The sequence below is a fragment of the Manis javanica genome, chromosome 2, assembly GCF_040802235.1.
Source record: "Manis javanica isolate MJ-LG chromosome 2, MJ_LKY, whole genome shotgun sequence".
In the NCBI taxonomy this organism is placed as follows: domain Eukaryota; kingdom Metazoa; phylum Chordata; class Mammalia; order Pholidota; family Manidae; genus Manis; species Manis javanica.
The window spans coordinates 87,787,737-87,804,963 of NC_133157.1; the positions used below are offsets into that span (position 1 = coordinate 87,787,737).

The 17,227-nt window shown below is 47.2% G+C and overlaps 1 protein-coding gene across 1 annotated transcript; it reads right to left on the reverse strand.

The window, feature by feature from the left end:
- Positions 1 to 1,937: 1,937 nt before the first annotated feature.
- LOC118969887 (spermatogenesis-associated protein 31E1-like) lies at positions 1,938 to 7,094 on the reverse strand. The gene is made up of 4 exons (XM_037004875.2): positions 6,267 to 7,094; positions 5,609 to 5,669; positions 2,838 to 5,368; positions 1,938 to 2,248 (listed from the first exon to the last, which is right to left on the reverse strand). The coding sequence occupies exons 1-4, from the start codon at positions 6,373 to 6,375 to the stop codon at positions 1,938 to 1,940; spliced, it is 3,012 nt and encodes a 1,003-aa protein (XP_036860770.2). The 5' UTR covers positions 6,376 to 7,094.
- Between the last annotated feature and the right edge of the window lie 10,133 nt (positions 7,095 to 17,227).

Sequence of the window (17,227 nt, forward strand, 5' to 3'; positions counted from 1 at the left end):
GTGTGTGTGTGACGGACTCAGTGAGGGACTTTGAGGTTCCTTGGAAGGGTGCGTGAGACTCTGTGAGGATCTCTACTGGTCGCTCTGAGGTTCTGCTAGTGTCAGCTAGGGTCTCCATGAGGGACTGGGGGGTATTTGAGGTTTCCTTAGTGGGTATGAGAGTCTTTGATTGTCTGTGTGGGTCCTTGAGGGTCTGAGAGATCTTTCTGTGTCCATGTGAATGTGTGTTTGGTTCTGTGAGGGTCTGTGTGGGTCTGTGACTGTCCCTGTGAGGTTCTGTGAGGGTGTCTGAGAGGGTCCCAGTGAGGGTCTCTGAGGTTCTTTGTGGGTCTGTGAGGGGTTCTGTGGGTCTACTTGGGTCTCTGTGTTTGTGGGGGTCTGTAAAGGTCTGTGCGGGTCTGTTAGTGTCACTGTGAGGGTCCCTATGAGGGTCTGTGATGGTCACGGAGAGGGTCTGTGTTGTTCTTTTATGGTCCTTGAGGGTTTGTGAATGTCTCTGAGGGTACCTGTGAGTGCCTTGGGGGTCTCTGTGAGGTTCTGTTTGGGTCTGTGAGGGGCTGTGTGGTTCTGGGAGGGATTATTAGGGTCTGGGAGAATGTGCAGGGATCTGTGATTATCCCATAGAGGTTCTGTGTGCAGGACTGTGAAGGTCTCTGACCACATGTGAGGGGCTGGGGGGCGCCCTGTGTGGGTCTGGGAAGGAGGGACTCTGATGATCTGGGAGTGTCTCGTAGGGCCAGAAAGGGTGTTTGTGGGGCTCTCCATTGCTGACCTTACCGCAGTCACAGCAGGAGAAGAGCACAGGGGGCTTGTCTGCCTTGTGTCCTGCTGTCCCTTCAGCCCCGTCTGTGGCACTTACCCTGCAAGGGTGTCGATCCCCTATACCCCCATTCCCAGAAGTCACCTCTAGGGGCCCGTGAGAGGACCCAGCTGTCCCGAGCCTTGGGGTCCCCTCTGTGCCCCTCACCTGACCCGACGTGGGGTCTCTCTGCCCGGGATCCCAGTCCCACAAGCCCTGGCTGGGCTCTCCCAGGGGGCCCCTGGAGGAGCCAGGGAGCTGCACGCAAGGCAGGACGCAGCTCCAGGGGACACTGCGGAACCAGCGTCTGCATCCATTTGACTCTTCCCCACCGGCCCACATGGGGGTGGGGGGTCCTGACAGGCATGGGGCAGGGCTGTCCATGGTCCCTGCATCAGGGCTCCTAGAGGAGGACTCACCCCCGGGGGTGGCCCTGTAGCTGGCCCACTGCGTGTCCTGCATGTGGCTCAAAGTTGACATCGCTCCAGCTTTCCCATGGGGACCAGCCAGGGTGGAGGGCTGTAGGCGGGAGCAGAGCACACAGTGGGCCATCCTGGACAGGTCACTTCCAGCCTGTTGTGCAACAGATCCTGTGTGATGGCCTCTGCCCCCTCTGAGCCCTGGGCTGGGCAGCGCTGGGAGCCAGGTGAACGTTGCTGTGGGACCCCAGGCCCATCCCTCGCCCTTTAGTGTCCCCTGGGAGCCTTCCTTGGGCCATGTGTGGAAGGTCACAGACCCTGAGTCAGTCTCAAGGACCCCAGCCCTGTGCAGGTTTATTCAATATACTGTGGGAAATCGAGCTTCCCTGCCTGTGTGAGCCCGGCCCTCTGTCACAGGTCCCTGTGGCAGCTCTTGGGCTCCGTGAGCTGGTGTGGGTGGAGGCCCTGGGGCAGACTACCATGCGGGAGCCATGGGCCCCGAGCTGTTCCTCCCCTCTGGGCTTGTGAGGGTGGTGGGTCTCCAGGGCTCCCTGCACCATTGGGGGGGGGTGCACCGTGCCATTTGCCTCCATCCTCCCCTGTCCCCCAAAGGTTCAGGGTCCACCTTCAGATGGTGACTACACACAAGCCACACCAGCCTTGATCCTTGATTCCCCAGAAGGGAAGGTGTGACCCAGCCCTCAGGACCTCTGTGCACCCTACCCGCACACCCTCAGAGTCCGTAGTGCATCCTCTTTCTGCTGCTCCTGAGTGGGAGAAAGGTGGAGGGAGGGGGATGCTGAGCTAGAGGGACCCCAGCGCACCACTGCCCCGGCTTCATCAGGACAGAAGGGGCTGCCTGGGCAGGTGTCAGCTACTCCCCACAGAGAGCTCTGGGTGGAGAAGGTTTCCAGCACCTCTGCTCTCAGGCAGGCACTGCCCTGGGCACCCCTTGGCACCCTGACGGACTTGTTGGGTACTCTCTGGAGCCTATGGGGAATTTCGGCTTCTGTAAACTGCTCCCTCACAGCTGCACAAGTTAAAGGTAGAGAGCAAGCAGTGGGCCGGCTGAGCCAGATCCTGGGGTTCGGGGGCGCCTTACAGGTTTTCCTCATCTTGACAAGTCCGGAGTGCTTGTGTTTGCTTTGTAATGGGGCTCTCATGGAAACCTAAGGTGCATCGAGGGCAAGGGGCACAGGTGGGCATGCCACGCCACAGACATCCTCAACCTCCCTTTCCATCTCTTGGGAAGCCACAGTGGGGACATGGGAAGAGTGGACCCTGACTCCTTCCCTTCCCACAGCAGGACACAGACAGAAGCCACCACCTCTCATGAGAAAAACATGTATTTGGGGAAACGATGGAAGTTGAGGTATAAAGGATCCATCAGCAACTAGAAGATGTGCTGACGTGAGAAAAAACAGGTTTTCTCTGCACTGTATGGGTCTTTTCTTGAAGAAAAGTTGTCCGCCGAGGAAACACAAGTGAATCCTACACTAGCTGAACAGGTGACACATAATTCTGAATCACACACAGCCTTGGGTGGTGGTGGGTACAGGCTGAGGCACCTGCCGCCCTTGGTCCCTGCTGGCTGGGTCTGGCTGGGCACCCCAGCTCACGGGGTGGGAAGGCCCTGCTGCCATCCTTGTCTCTGGCCTGCCTACTCTTGCCAGGACTGCTGTGGCCCTTCAGGGTGGCTTGGAGACTGCAGGCTTCCTCTCTCGTCATTCTCCCTTGCTCTTCATAGGAGAGAAGCCTGTGGTACGAGAAGTCTGTGGCACCATGTTCTCCTGCTGGAGCCTGGAATTGCCCTTTGTGCCAATTTAACTCCGAGGGAGGACGTCCATGTTGAAGTGTGATCCTCTCCTCTGGGATCTGCCCCATGGCTGTCGCGATCCCCTGAGCCCTGGCAGCCCCGCTGTCTGGAACAGATCTGCTGTTGTGTTGTCCCTGGCTCTGGGCAGTGGCTGACGGAGGCCTGCCTTTTTGCTGGGGAACTTTACTGGAGAAAATTCCCTGCAGAAAGTGCTGTCTCTTTTTTGTGAAGTGGCTTTCTGGAGTAGCCTGTTCCTCCTTCAGTCCAAGCTGGTAGGACTTGCTTCTTATGGACTCTACTGTTTCCTTATCCTTATTCTTTAACATCCCATTGTCCTGGGAGGCCCTCAGTTCTGCTAATTCTTTTCCATGCTGTCCTTGGTTGGACCTCCTACAGGCCTTTTCCTCACCAGCAGGGACAAACATCTTGCTCTGGTTCTTGTCTTGCTCCTCTGGTCTCCACGACCCCTTCAGCCCCCAGCTGCTCTGCTGTGAGGCCCATTCACTGAACATGACGTCACCTGACACATGCACAGCTGACATGTCCTCACTGGACGTGCTCTGGGAGCCACAAAGAGATGTCTGAGAAGCCGAGCTGTCTGCAAGAAACGCCGGTGAGTGGCAGTGCTGAAGGAGCGCGTGAGTGTCGCAGTCCTGAAGAAGCTCACCAGGGCCACTGTCCAGAGGCTGCTTCCCAGACTCCACCTTCTTGTGGAGCCCAGAGTCTCTGTGTTGTGCATCAAGGCGTGGCTCTTCCAGATCTTGAATCACATGCTTTGCACTTGGCAGTGTTGGGATTTTACTTGTCCCTGGAGTCCCTGAGCTTCTCAGAACCACCCTGGTCATTTGGGAGTGGGCCGGCACACTGGATTCCAAGGTGGCTTTCCAAGCAGAGGCCTCCTCAGCCGCTACTGACCCCCCATCCTCATCAGCACTTGGGGACCGGGACCCAGTGCTGCCCTCCCATGCTGTGACCCTGTGGTGGGAATCTCCTGCGGCCCTGCCTCCGCTCTCCCCACTTGGCTCACTCCTGGCCGTGGCTGCAGCTGGGCTCAGCTCCAGGCTGGCTCTGTGGTCCCCCACGGCCATCTCGCTGTGCCAGATTCTGCCCACAGACACACACGTGGAGGTCTGAGCCCACGGCCTGCTCTCCTGTGTGGTCAGAGGGGCCTCCGAGGATGCGTGGCCATTGCCAGGTGGGGTCTCTCCCAGGACCTTCTGGATCCCCTCATTTGTAGGTGAGGGCGTGAGGAGGGGACTCAGTGGGCTGGGAATCGCCTCTTTCTTTATTGCCTTCTCTCCCAGGGGAGGCTGGGTTTTTTCCAAGAGCTGGGAAGATTTATTTAGCTGCGCCCCAGGTACACAGGTAGCTGAGCAGGTACAGGGGGAGCAGAGAAGGGGCGAGGGTTGAGCCTTTTTCGACTCAAACAGGTTTATGACCTTAAGGATCTTGAGGGGTGGGCACCACCTGTGCCTCGCCTGAAGCCTTGTAATATCTATCCCCAGATTCTGTTGTGTAGGTGGACTGAAGATGGTGAACCCGTGGGAAGTGCTTGTGTCGGGTCCCTGACTCTTGGAGGGTGCTTTATTCCTGGCTTCCCTGTGAGTGAGTGATTCTGCAGAAGGGTCCAAGGCCTGGCTGACAGCAAACCTGAAAGGATGAACACCCCCAGGAGTCTGACCCTCGCTGGTCTGCCCCAACTTCCTGCCCACATGGGCACTCAGGATATTTTCTGGACACATCTTGTCCAGGCCCCTTGTGGAGGACCTCATCAAGCCTCCTTCTGGCTCCACACAGTTCACTCCTGGAACCTTCGCTGGGGAGCTGGCTGAGCCCCAGCACGGCTCTTGTAGGATCCTCCACACACTATGCTCCATATCTTTGCACAGATCTTTCTCTGGCAGGGTCCTTGATGGGCACCTGGACTGCCAGAGTGCCATTGAGTCACATTGAAAGGGAGTTGGAGTGGAGTTTCGTGGTGGGACAAAGGAGGCCATTGGAGGTGGAGGGCAAGGCTCTGAATCTGTAGGATTTGGTGGGGCAGGGGAATACTTAGGTAGGAAAGGCTCTGGTGGCTGAGAGTCACTCCAGGATGAGTATGAATGGATAGAAACTGAGGTCCTCAGCAGGCCTGGTGAACTGCTGGAGGCCAGAGGTGGAGAGCATGTGGCTGGAGGAGCCAAGGAAGCTGAAGGGCACAGGGCAGGAGCAGTACTGCCCACAGGCTCCCCGCACAGCCAGTGGGCTCCTGCAGGCTCTGCTTCAGACCCCTCACTGGGGTGGGCTTGAAGTAACATCTGAGAGTCACCGTTGTCAGGGAGCATCCTCATGTGGCTGCAGAAGACAGGAGGCAAGAACTGCAGCCAGGAGCAGCCAGGGCCAGGGGGGCCAAGCAGGCCAGGCAGGGCTGGGCACCTGAAGCCCATGGCCCTGCAGGTCCCATGCTGTCTGCACAGTGGTCGTGCTGTCCCCCAGGTCTGTAGTCACACCTGTCCCCACGTCTCCCCGACCAGGTCAGTCCCAGGCTGCCTATGGGAGGAAGGAGGACCCAGAGGAGACAGGAAGATTCTTTACCTTCTCAGAAGAAATAACCGGTCCTTAATCTCTTCCAGGTTATGAAGAATTTCTCTCCAAGCTGGAAAGCAAAAGATGGGGTCATGGTGGGGAAGGCAGGGACCTAGGGGTCTTATAGGAGCCTGAGTGCTACATCCCTTTAGGGGAGACATTGGGGAGCTTAGAGTCTGGAGCCTAAGCCTCAGTGTCCAAGGCCACAGGATCCCTGATGGCGATAGCAAGACTCGTGACGGGGAATGCTTTGTCATTTGCAAACTGCTTCTACATCCATTACCCTCTGCAGTCCTCACAGCCACCCTTTGGGGGAGGCATGGCAAGGGCCACCTCACAGAGGCACCTGAGGAGAGTTAAAACACCTTCACCACACGTGGACCTGGAGTCTCCCCTTCCTAATCCAGGCACTCTTGGTCCACTCCAGCCCACCCCGTCCGTGCTGGGTGACACCCATTTCCAGCCCCTCGCAGCTTTATTCAGCACAGACTCTGGGGAGTGTCTGGGTTCTGATCATCCACCCAAGATCTCCCCACCCCCACCCATGAGGGCTCCCTTTCCTGAGGGACAGGCCCTGCTGCTGGCCTCCTCGGGGGTGTCCTGGAGCTGGGCCCTCCAGTGGGAGAGAGGCTGACTTGGGTGGGCAGGGCCGGTGACAGAAGCTCACCTTTCAGAGATCCACTTCTTTTTTTATATTTTCTCTTTCCGTTTGGCTCCAGGTGATGCTGAGGGACCAAAAGCATGACAGGCTGGGACCAAGTCCCACTCACCTCCATAGACAAGCTGCAGAGGCTTGGTGTCTATACACATGACTTGTATATTTACCCAACAGGCCCCAAGGTTTCCTGTCCTTGTACTCATTTGTAGCATAGATAAAAACATTTTCCCTTTTCCTTCCTTGAAGAATGTAAAGAAGGACTTCCTATGTAAGACCCACTCTGGCTTTCTTGGGTCAGTGTATTTCTGTGCTCAAGAAACACACACGTGCTCAGACCCACAGGCCCCTCTGAGCTCCGTCAGGCCGCAATGCTGCCTCCCGAGGTCTGGGCCCCACTGCAGCCCCTGCTCAGAGGTGCTGTGGGCTCAGCACTGCCCTCAGGTCAGCCTGGATGGAGCCTTGCCCCAGACCCCTGTCCCAGGAAGGCAGCTGGGGGATCAGTGCTCAGGGGCCTATCCTCCTGCAGGCATCAAATTCTTAGGATCTCAGCCGCAGCTGCTGGCCCCTGGGTTTGGGACTTTGGCCTGGAACCCTTTACCCCACCTGGCTCCTGTCTGGGATCTTGGGAGAGATCCTCCTGCCAGAACTCGTGCCCGGCTTGGCTTATGCCTAGAAGGAGGATCTTGTATTCTTTCCTGAGAAAAGATATTCTCTTCTTTCCCATCCTAGGAGCCTCTACAGCTGACTCCAAAAAGCAGAAGTAATCATAGAAAAGAGAGACTCATATTCTGTCTGGTCTAGTCTAAGGGCTCCTTACCTTCCTGATGTTTCTATGTTTTCTAGGTGGTGGCGAGGCTGGATCACTTGGGAGGAAGGGGAGTGACAGGAGGAGGAGTCCCAGTCCACACAGGATGCTGATGAATGTGTCAGTCACCCAGGAGGTGGAGCTGGAGCTTAGCCAGGTAGCCAGAACGCTTTTCAGAGACAGGAGAAGATTCTCCATGGTCTGAATCGCACTGCTGCCCTTAGGCAACTGACCTCTGGGTATGTTCTTGGGCACAGCACAGCAGGCCCGCATCACAGAGGGTGGCCTGGTCACAAAGGTCTCCTGAGGGCGGGGGAGGGGACAGAGGAGCATCCTGGACCCTTGCCTGTGCCCATCCAGCCTCACAGATCCCTCCACCCTTTCTAGGCCTTCCAACAGTACTCTCACGTGTTAGAGATAGACCTCAGTCAGTTTTCTATTCATTTCGCCTGCAATTGAGATAACCTGAGACTCTGTTTTGAGATCTTGAGATTTATACTTGAGCTCCATCAATTTCATAGGTTTAAAAATCTGGAGTTGTACCCTGGAACTTGGTTAATTCCTAGAGATTTTTATTCTTAGCATTTCCACATGTTTCTGCCTTGTGTAATATCAGCTGAGACATAGAACTCAAATTTCTTTTATGCTGCTTTAGCCACGTGTATTTTAGTGCCATTTTGAAATTTTTATTTCAATCCATCTTTACTCTTTTTGGCTACAGGGACTTCAAATTTATTATTCAGATTTTATAAAGTTAGGTATAAAACAAATTGAAATAGTTAAACATTCAAAGTAAAGTTTTCATGAATTTCTAGCACTTTTTTTCTGAAATCAATAAAGGTTAAACTACACAAAAACTTGAACAGTCTGCGTACACACACACACGCACACAATTACAAAATCAATCCAAAAGTTTCAAACCTTGAGAATCAAGCATTTCTTTCTGTTCAAAAAGGCTTCGTTGAATAATTATTGTAAGTAGAACTTCTAGTAAATTCCCTCTGTTTTTGTTTAGCTGGGAATATGTTTATTTTGCTTTCATTTTTGAAAGGTAGATTTGGTAGATGTGCTATCTTTGAATTATTTTTCTTTCTGCACTTTGAAACTGTCATCCAGACCCTTTCCTCCATTGTTTCTTTTTTTATTTGAAGTACAGTTAATATACAATATTATATTGGTTTCAAGTATAGAACATAGTGGTTGAACAGTTACCCTTATTATTAAATCCTCACCCGCACTAATATGTTTGTATCTGGCCACATAGAAAGATGTTGGAGAAACATTGGCTACATTCTCAATGCTGACTTCGATCTCTGTGAAAAACTTATGATGGAGATAGATTGTTTTGCCTCTTTATCCCCTTCACCCACCCTAACCCCTTTCCCATGGTAACTGCCAGTCACTTCTCAGTGTCTCTGAGTATACTGCTGCTTTTTTTCATTTTGTTTTACTTCGTTTTTAAATTCCACATGTAAATGAAATGATACGTTAACATTGTTCCTGAGTGGAAGTCTGTGCTCAATCTTACTGTGGTTCTCTTGTTTATGAAGAACAGTTTTTCCCTTGCTATTTTTAAGATTTTCCCTTTGTTTTTACACAGTTTGACTATGATGTGTCTAAGAGTGGATGTGTTTGTTTTTCTTTTACTAGATGTAAGTAAACACTGAATCTGTTAGTTAATGTATCCTATCAAATTTGGTAAGTTTTGGGCCAGTATTACTACAAGCAGTTTTTCTTCCTCATTTTCTCTCCTTCCTTTCTGAAGATTCTTTCTACCTGTGTTGGTGTGCTTAATGTCTCATAGGTCATTTCATCTTCAGATTACATAAATTCAGTTAATCCATCTTCAAGTTTACTGATTCTTTTGCCATCTCAAATATTGTTTTACTCCTCTAATCGATTTTTCATTTCAGTTATGATAGTTTAAATCCAGAATTTTTCTATTTGGTAGATGTGAAATCTGCCTCTTTATCCCTTTCTGCATTTGTTTTCTCTATTTGTTGATTTAGTCACCCCACTTTCATTTAATGCTTACATTACTTCCTTTAGTTCTTTTCTTTGTAGTTATATTTTGTATTTTATTTTTTAACCTTTATGCTAGAGTTATAAGTGATTTACCCACCACCATTACAACATTAGAATATTCTGACTTTAACTATATATCTACCCATGAGCTTTAAACTTTGATACATTTTCCCCTTACTAATTAGTGCATTTTTAGCTTGAAGAATCCTGTTTATGTTCCTTGTGAGGCTGTTCGACTGGTGATGAATTTCTTCAGCTTCTCCTTGCTAGAAAACTCCCTATCAGTCCTTCAATTCTGATAGACAACTTTGCTGGGTACAGAATTCTTGGTTCGTAGTAATTTTCCTTCAGCACTTTTAATATTTGTGCTACTTTCTTCTGACTGGCAAAGTTTCTGCTGAAAAATCTACTGACAGTCTTACAGTGGTTGGTTGTAACAATTTGCTTTACTTCTGCTGATTTTAAGTTCTGTCTTTGTCTTTAACTGTTGACAGTTTAATCATAATGGGTATTGGTGTGGGGTCTCTTTGGTTTCATCTTGTTTGGAATTTTATGAGCTTCCTGGATCTGGATGTATGTTTCTTCCCCTATGTTAGGGAAGTTTTCAGCCAATACTTTTTTGAATAAACGTTCTGCCCTTTTTTCTCTCTCTTCCCCTGCTGGGAACCCTATGATGCATATATTAGTCATTTTGATGGTGTCTCATAATTTCCTTAACTATTTTCACTCTTTTTCATTCTTTTTTCTTTTTCTCTGATTGGATGCACTTCACTATTCTGTCTCCAAGTTTGCCAATCCTTTCTTCTGCTGTTGAACCCTGTATTGAATTTTTCACTTTGATTATGTTGGATTCTCCCAGAGGAGGACGCCGCCCCAAATCACTCACGAAAGGCATCTCTTGATGCAACAAGCAAGAGGAATTTATTCAGGAACCAGCTAGCTGGGGTCCAAGTTAGCCCGAGGCAGCGGGTCTCAACAAGGACCCTGAGCAGTCAAAGCCGGAGGTTTTTATAGCATTGTCTAAAAAGACAGTATTGTTCTACAAGCAAGTAACAGGGTTTTTTTTCCAAGGACACATAAATCTTCGGTTGGCGCCACATCCCGGGGGTTTCACGAGATAAGAACACCCTCAGCCATACAGTGTTTCAGCAAGATAAGCTTGGTATGCATGACTAACCGACTAAGGTTAGCTGTCTGAAGGCCGCAGCTGCCCACCACCTGGTGTTTATGATTAACTTGTTTTTCACCTTGTTTTTCAAGGGCTTTCTGAACATATTCAGAAAGTGGCCTCTGAGCTTCTCAAGATGGCTGTGCTTAGGCTAACAGGCTAACCTGTTGTCTTCACTGAATGCTTAGATCCTACAATTATTGTATCCTTTAGCTCAGTGATTTGTGTTTGGTGCATTTTTGTATTTTCTGTCTCTTCATTGAAGTCATTGCTTTGTTCATGCACTTTTGGTGAATATTTTTATGACCATTATTTAAAATTCTCTATCAGGTAAATCATTTATCTCCATTTTATTAAAGTCTGTTTCATTAAATTCTTATTCTTTTGTTTGGAATACATTCCTCTGTTTCTTTTTTTTTTTTCCTTTACTCTCTGTGTTGGTTTCTGTGTATTAGATAAAATAGCCATCTCACCCAGTCTTCACAGAGTGGTAACATGTAGGAGATTTATCATTCAACCTGGCCTGAGCTATTAGGTTGTCTCTTAAACCTCTTTGGTTTCCCAACCCTCCTACTTTGTTCTTGGTGCCTTTCAGTAGTTAAGGGAGTGCAGAGACTACCTGGGTTCCACTGGGGAGGACTGCAACTAACACCTAGATACGGGTTGATTGGAAGCTGAATCCTCAGTCAGCAGCTGGGAAGGAAGGTATCCCTTCCAGGGATGAACTAGGTGATGGGTATTTTTGCTGGTTTCCTCTGTGCTTATAGAGCTTTGGGAGTTGCTCCTGTGTCCATTAAGGACAGCCTCCTTTTATCTGCTGCAGTTCTGAGGGATTCATGAATGCAAACCTGTTGACTGTCAGAGCCATGGGATCCATAGGTCCTTTCCTTGGGTGGCAGCCACATAAGCCTGATCACTAGACATGTGTCCAAGCCTCTTCTAGGCTGATACTTGAAATTTGGAGTGGGCTAGGGGAAGAGAGCAGGGCATCCACAGCCTTCTCTGGTCCCTGGGGAGGATGCTAGTCAGTCCCTGAATGTATGCTAAATTAGATACCCTCGGGCTGCAGCTTGTAAACTATGCAAATAGACTTTTCAGGGAAACACTAAAAGATGTGCATTTCTTTGTTCCCTCAGCTCTGAGCACTGGGAAGATAGCCAGTTCAAAACTTCTTTGTTTTCTATCATTCTGTGAATGCAAGTCCTATTGGCTATCAGAGCCAGATGATCTGAGGATCCATCCCCTTGGGCAGCAGCCATTAAAGCTCGGGAACAGACATGTCTACAGGTTTCTTCTGGGGAAATACTGGTGATTTGAAGCAGATTAGAGTAATTAAGTGGAAGAGGCCAACTTTAGTTCTTTAATCATAATTAAAATACCTGCTATGAAATCTTTGTTTGCCAAATACACTATGTGGGGAAACTTAAAGGCTGTTTCTACTGTTTTTTTTTTTTTTACCCAAATATGGATCACACTTTCTTGTTTCTTTCGAGGTCTTCTAACTTATTTGTAAGTATGGGGAAAGGAAATCCTGGGGCAAAATACCTCTAAAAACCAAAATCAGTCAAAGGGACTGCAATCCAGCACCCTCTCTCTCACCCCCTGCTCCAGAGGAAGCAAGCAAGCAAGCCCCTCCTCCTTTTAAACTCTCAGGTTTGGACATGCCCTCGATTGCTCAGGCAATTACCCATTGACATGGAGGTGAACTTCTCTCCACGCCTGAGGATATGCAAATACACTAAAGCCAGGTGAGATAATCTGGAAATGTTACAATTTTACTAACATTTTTGCACACTGGACATTTTATGTAATATATTGTAGCAACACTGAATTCTTATTTCTTCCTCCTGAGAGTTGTTGTTATTGTTTTGTTTGTTTCTTTAGTAAATTTCTTGGGCTGTATCTGTGGATTGTCAGCAACATATGGCTATAGGTGTCTCTGCCCCAATTATTTTCTTATATCTTTATGTCTGGCTTCACAGTTGTTATCAGCCCCTTCTCTGCATGGCTGGTATTCAGCCACCAGCTGTTTGAGACGGTGCACGAACACCAGGAGCCAGTGAGAAATCCACTATTTGCTGATGGAACTGTGTATGGGCTAAGGCATGCATTCAACATGGAAATCTTTTTCAGTGGCATTTATTTTCTGCCGGGTATCTCCACTTTTGGAGTCTCCTGTTCACATGGAATAATGATGGGCTCAGTCACTAGTCAGGGCTGTTTATGTGCTTTGAGCATGCTCTGGTCTCTGCTGAAACTTGCAGAGTAGCCCTGCTCACCAGGGCCAGACACGCTAGGGGTGTCTCTTGAGTTGGTTGGGTCAATCCTCCTGTTGTGGCTGAGCCTGACTGCTGTGGGTGGCCTTGTGGGCTAGGCCAAACCTCAGCCTGGCTGCTAGCAAAGACCAATCATGCTACTGCTTTGCCTTGGCTTGTGTGACTCTCTATGTAGCTTAAAGACTGGACACATCCCTTGCAGGCATGCTGTAGGCAGGACCAACCCTCAGCCTTACTGCCAGCTTGATTTATGCAACTGTTGCAGGGCTGGGCATGTTGGGTGGACAAACGTGCAGGGGAATGTCAGGGCAAAGCAAAGAGGGTAGATGGAGAGCTTCAGAACTGCCTCCCCAGAACATCTCGTCAGCTAGATTGTTGGAAGTCTGGAAAAGTGGCATCTGCCAGCCCTGTGTCCCCCAGAGAGCTCCCTTAGACCTCTGCCCCTTCAGCACATTTACTAATGTTAATAAATCTCCTTTCAAACTTCTGCTTCTGGGTCTCACTCTGATCAGCACAGCATGCTGGTCCTCCATGAGCAGAAACTCAGCCTGCCATAGCCCTCTAGAGCTCCCTGGCATTGAGCCTCATTGATTTGCAAAGCCCAGTGTTATGGGAGCTCGCCTTCCCAGAGTGGATCCATTGGGCCATCCATGTGTGCCATGTTTCTGGGCATTTATCTCCTCCCCACTCCTTATGGGTTGGGATGGAGAAAGGGCTTGGATCCCAGTAATGGCGCTACCCCTTTACCCTTCTGAATGTGGTCTTCTCTTTTTCATTAGTGTAGAAGTTCTGTGTTCTCCCAGTCTTCAGGTCATTTTCATAGTTAGGTGTATTCAATGTAGTTAATTCCTCATTGTGTATGTGGGAAGAGGTTAGCCCAGTGACCTCCTCTGCCATCTTTCACCTTTTATTTCTTAACAGATTTTAATCTTTTGAACCAATTCAGGGTCACAGAAAAGCTAAATGGAAAGTACAAAGAATTTCCACATACCTCATGCCTACACAGTTTCCTTCATTATGAATATCCATGTCACCCTAGTATATTTGTAACACTCAATAAACCCACACTGACACATCATCATTGTCACCCAAGTGCACAGTTTATATTATGGGTCACTCTTAGTGTTGTACAATCAGTGGATTTGGACAAATGTTTAATGGCATGTATCTACCACTGCAGTACCATAAACAATAGATTCACTGACCTAAAAACCTTCTGTGCTCTACATACTCACTTCTTCCAGCCCCGAAACTCTGGCAAGCACATATTTTACTGTCTCCATAGTTTGCACTCCCAGAATGTCAGATCATTGGAATCCTGTAGTATATAGGATTACAGTTTATAGTATATAGTATATAGTTTTCAGAGTGGCCTCTTTCACTTAGTTATATGTATTTAAGGTTCTTCCATGTCTTTTCATGGGTGGGCAGCTCTTTTATTTTTAATGCTTGATAATACTCACTATCTAGATGTACGAGTTATTTAACATTCACCTACTGAAGAACATCATGGATGCTTCCAAGTTCTGGTAATAGAATAAAGGTTCTATAACCATCCTCTTTGGTTAAATACAAGAAGTGAGATTGCTGGATTGTATGGTAAGAATATATTTAGTTTAGTAAGAAACCACCTAACTATATTCTAAAGTGGCTGAACCATTTTGCATTCCCACCTGCAGTGAATGAGAGTTCCTGTTGCTTCTTACCCTTATCAGCATGTGGTGGTATCAGTGTTACAGGTTTTGGCCATTCTAATTGATGTATCGTGGTATCTCATTGTTTTAATTTGCATTACACTGATGACATATGATGTTGAGCATCTTTTCCTCTGCTTGCTTGCCATCTGTACTTATTTGGTAAAGTCTTGAGATCCTTCTCCAATTTTTTTTTAATTTTTTGAGTGTGTTATCATTAATCTACAATTCCATGAAGAACATTATGTTTACTAGGCTCTCCCCTACCCCAAGTCCCCCCGACAAACCCCATTACAGTCACTGTCCATCAGCATAGTAAGATGTTGTAGAATCACTACTTGTCTTCTCTGTGTTGCACAGCCCTCCCCTTTCCCCCACCCCCCACATGATACATGCTAATCTTAATACCCCCTTTCTTCTTCCTTGCCCTTATCCCTCCCTACCCTCCCATTCTCCCCAGTCTCTTTCCCTTTGGTAACTGTTAGTCCATTCTTGGGTTCTATGATTCTGCTGCTGTTTGGTTCCTTCAGTTTTTCTTTTCTTATACTCCACAGATGAGTGAAATCATTTGGAATTTGTCTTTCTCCACTTGGCTTGTTTCACTGAACATAATACCCTCTAGCTCCATCCATGTTGTTGCAAATGGTAGGATTTGTTTTCTTCTTATGGCTGAATAATATTCCATTGTGTATATGTACCACATCTTCTTTATCCATTCATCTACTGATGGACACTTAGGTTGCTTCCATTTCTTGGCTATTGTAAATAGTGCTGCGATAAACATAGGGGTGCATCTGTCTTTTTCAAACTGGAATGCTGCATCCTTAGGGTAAATTCCTAGAAGTGGAATTCCTGGGTCAAATGGTATTTCTATTTTGAGCATTTTGAGGAACCTCCATATCGCTTCCACAATGGTTGAACTAATTTACATTCCCACCAGCAGTGTAGGAGGGTTCCCCTTTCTCCACAACCTCGCCAACATTTGTTGTTGTTTGTCTTTTGGATGGTAGCCATCCTTACTGGTGTGAGGTGATATCTCATTGTAGTTTTAATTTGCATTTCTCTCTGATAACTAGCGATGTGTAGCATCTTTTCATGTGTCAGTTGGCCATCTGAATTTCTTCTTTGGAGAACTGTCTGTTCAGCTCCTGTGCCCATTTTTTAATTGGATGATTTGCTTTTTGTTTGTTGAGGTGCTTGAGCTCTTTATATATTTTGGATGTCAAGCCTTTATCGGATCTGTCATTTACGAATATATTCTCCCATACTGTAGGATGCCTTTTTGTTCTCTTGGTGGTGTCCTTTGCTGTACAGAAGCTTTCAGCTTCATATAGTCCCACTTGTTCATTTTTGCTTTTGTTTTCCTTGCCCAGGGAGATATGTTCATGAAGAAGTCGCTCATGTTCATGTCCAAGAGATTTTTGCCTATGTTTTTTTCTAAGATTTTTATGGTTTCATGACTTACATTCAAGTCTTTGATCCATTTCGAATTTACTTTTGTGTATGGGGTTAGACAGTGATCCAGTTTCATTCTCTTACATGTAGCTGTCCAGTTTTGCCAGCGCCATCTGTTGAAGAGACTGTCATTTCCCCATTGTATGTCTATGGCTACTTTATCATATATTAATTGACCAGGTATGTTTGAGTTAATGCCTGGAGTCTCTAATCTGTTCCACTGGACTGTGGCTCTGTTCTTGTGCCAGTACCAAATTGTCTTGATTACTATGGCTTTGTAGTAGAGCTTGAAGTTGGGGAGTGAGATCCCCCCACTTTATTCTTCTTTCTCAGGATTGCTTTGGCTATTTAGGGTCTTTGGTGTTTCTATATTAATTTTTGAACTATTTGTTCCAGTTCGTTGAAGAATGTTGTTGGTAATTTGATAAGGATTGCATCTAATCAGTATATTGCTTTGGGCAGGAAGGACATTTTGATGATATTAATTTTTCCTCGCCAAGAGCATGGGATGAGTTTCCATCCTCCAATTTTTTAATTAAGTTGTTCATCTTATTGCTGGATTTTAGGAGTTTTTATATATTTTGAATAATAATCCTTTACAAGATATGTCTTTTGCAAGTATTATCTCCAAGTCTATGGCTTATCTACTAATACTCTTGACTACATCTTCACAAGGCATAAGTTTTTAATTTTCACGAAGTCCAGTTTACCAGCTCATTCTTTCATGAGTTTTGGTGTTATATACAAAAAGTCATCATACTATCCAAAGTCTTCCAGATTTTCTACTATTTTATATTCTGGGAGTTTTATATTTGTTTTTTTTTTTGGTATCATTAATCTACAATTACATGAGGAACATTATGTGTACTACACTCCCCCCATCACCAAGTCCCCCACGACATACTGCATTGCAGTCACTGTCCATCAGTAGTAAGATGCTGTAGATTCACCACTGTCTTCTCTGTGTTGTACCACCCTCCCAATGCCCCCAGCCCGTACATTATGTCTGCTAATAGTAATGCCCCCCCTTTTTTTCTCCCCTTATCCCTTCCTTCCCACCCATCCTCCCCAGTCCCTTTCCATTTGGTATCTGTTAGTCAATTCTTGGGTTCTGTGAATCTGCTGCTGTTTTGTTCCTTCAGTTTTTGCTTTGTGCTTATACTCCACAGATGAGTGAAATCATATGATACTTGTCTTTCTCCGCCTGGCTTATTTCACTGGGCCTAATACCCTCTAGCTCCATCCATGTTGTTGCAAATGGTAGGATTTGTTTTCTTCTTATGGCTGAATAATATTCCATTGTGTATATGTACCACATCTTCTTTATTGATTCATCTACTGATGGACACTTAGGTTGCTTCCATTTCTTGGCTATTGTAAATAGGGCTGTGATAAACATAAGGGTGTATGTCTTTTCCAAACCGGGCTGCTGCATTCTTAGGGTAAATTCCTAGAAGTGGAATTCCTGGGTAAAATGGTATTTCTATTTTGAGCATTTTGAGGAACCTCCATACTGCTTTCCACAATGGTTGAACTAATTTACATTC

Coding starts and splice junctions, on each gene's coding strand:
- LOC118969887 (XM_037004875.2), bottom strand. CDS start 6,375: ATGGAGGTGAGTGGGACTTGGTCCCAGCCTGTCATGCTTTTGGTCCCT. Junction 5,369..5,608: donor CGGTTATTTCTTCTGAGAAG/GTAAAGAATCTT, acceptor TGTCTTCTGCAG/CCACATGAGGATGCTCCCTG. Junction 2,249..2,837: donor CAGCAGGGCCTTCCCACCCC/GTGAGCTGGGGT, acceptor TAACTTGTGCAG/CTGTGAGGGAGCAGTTTACA.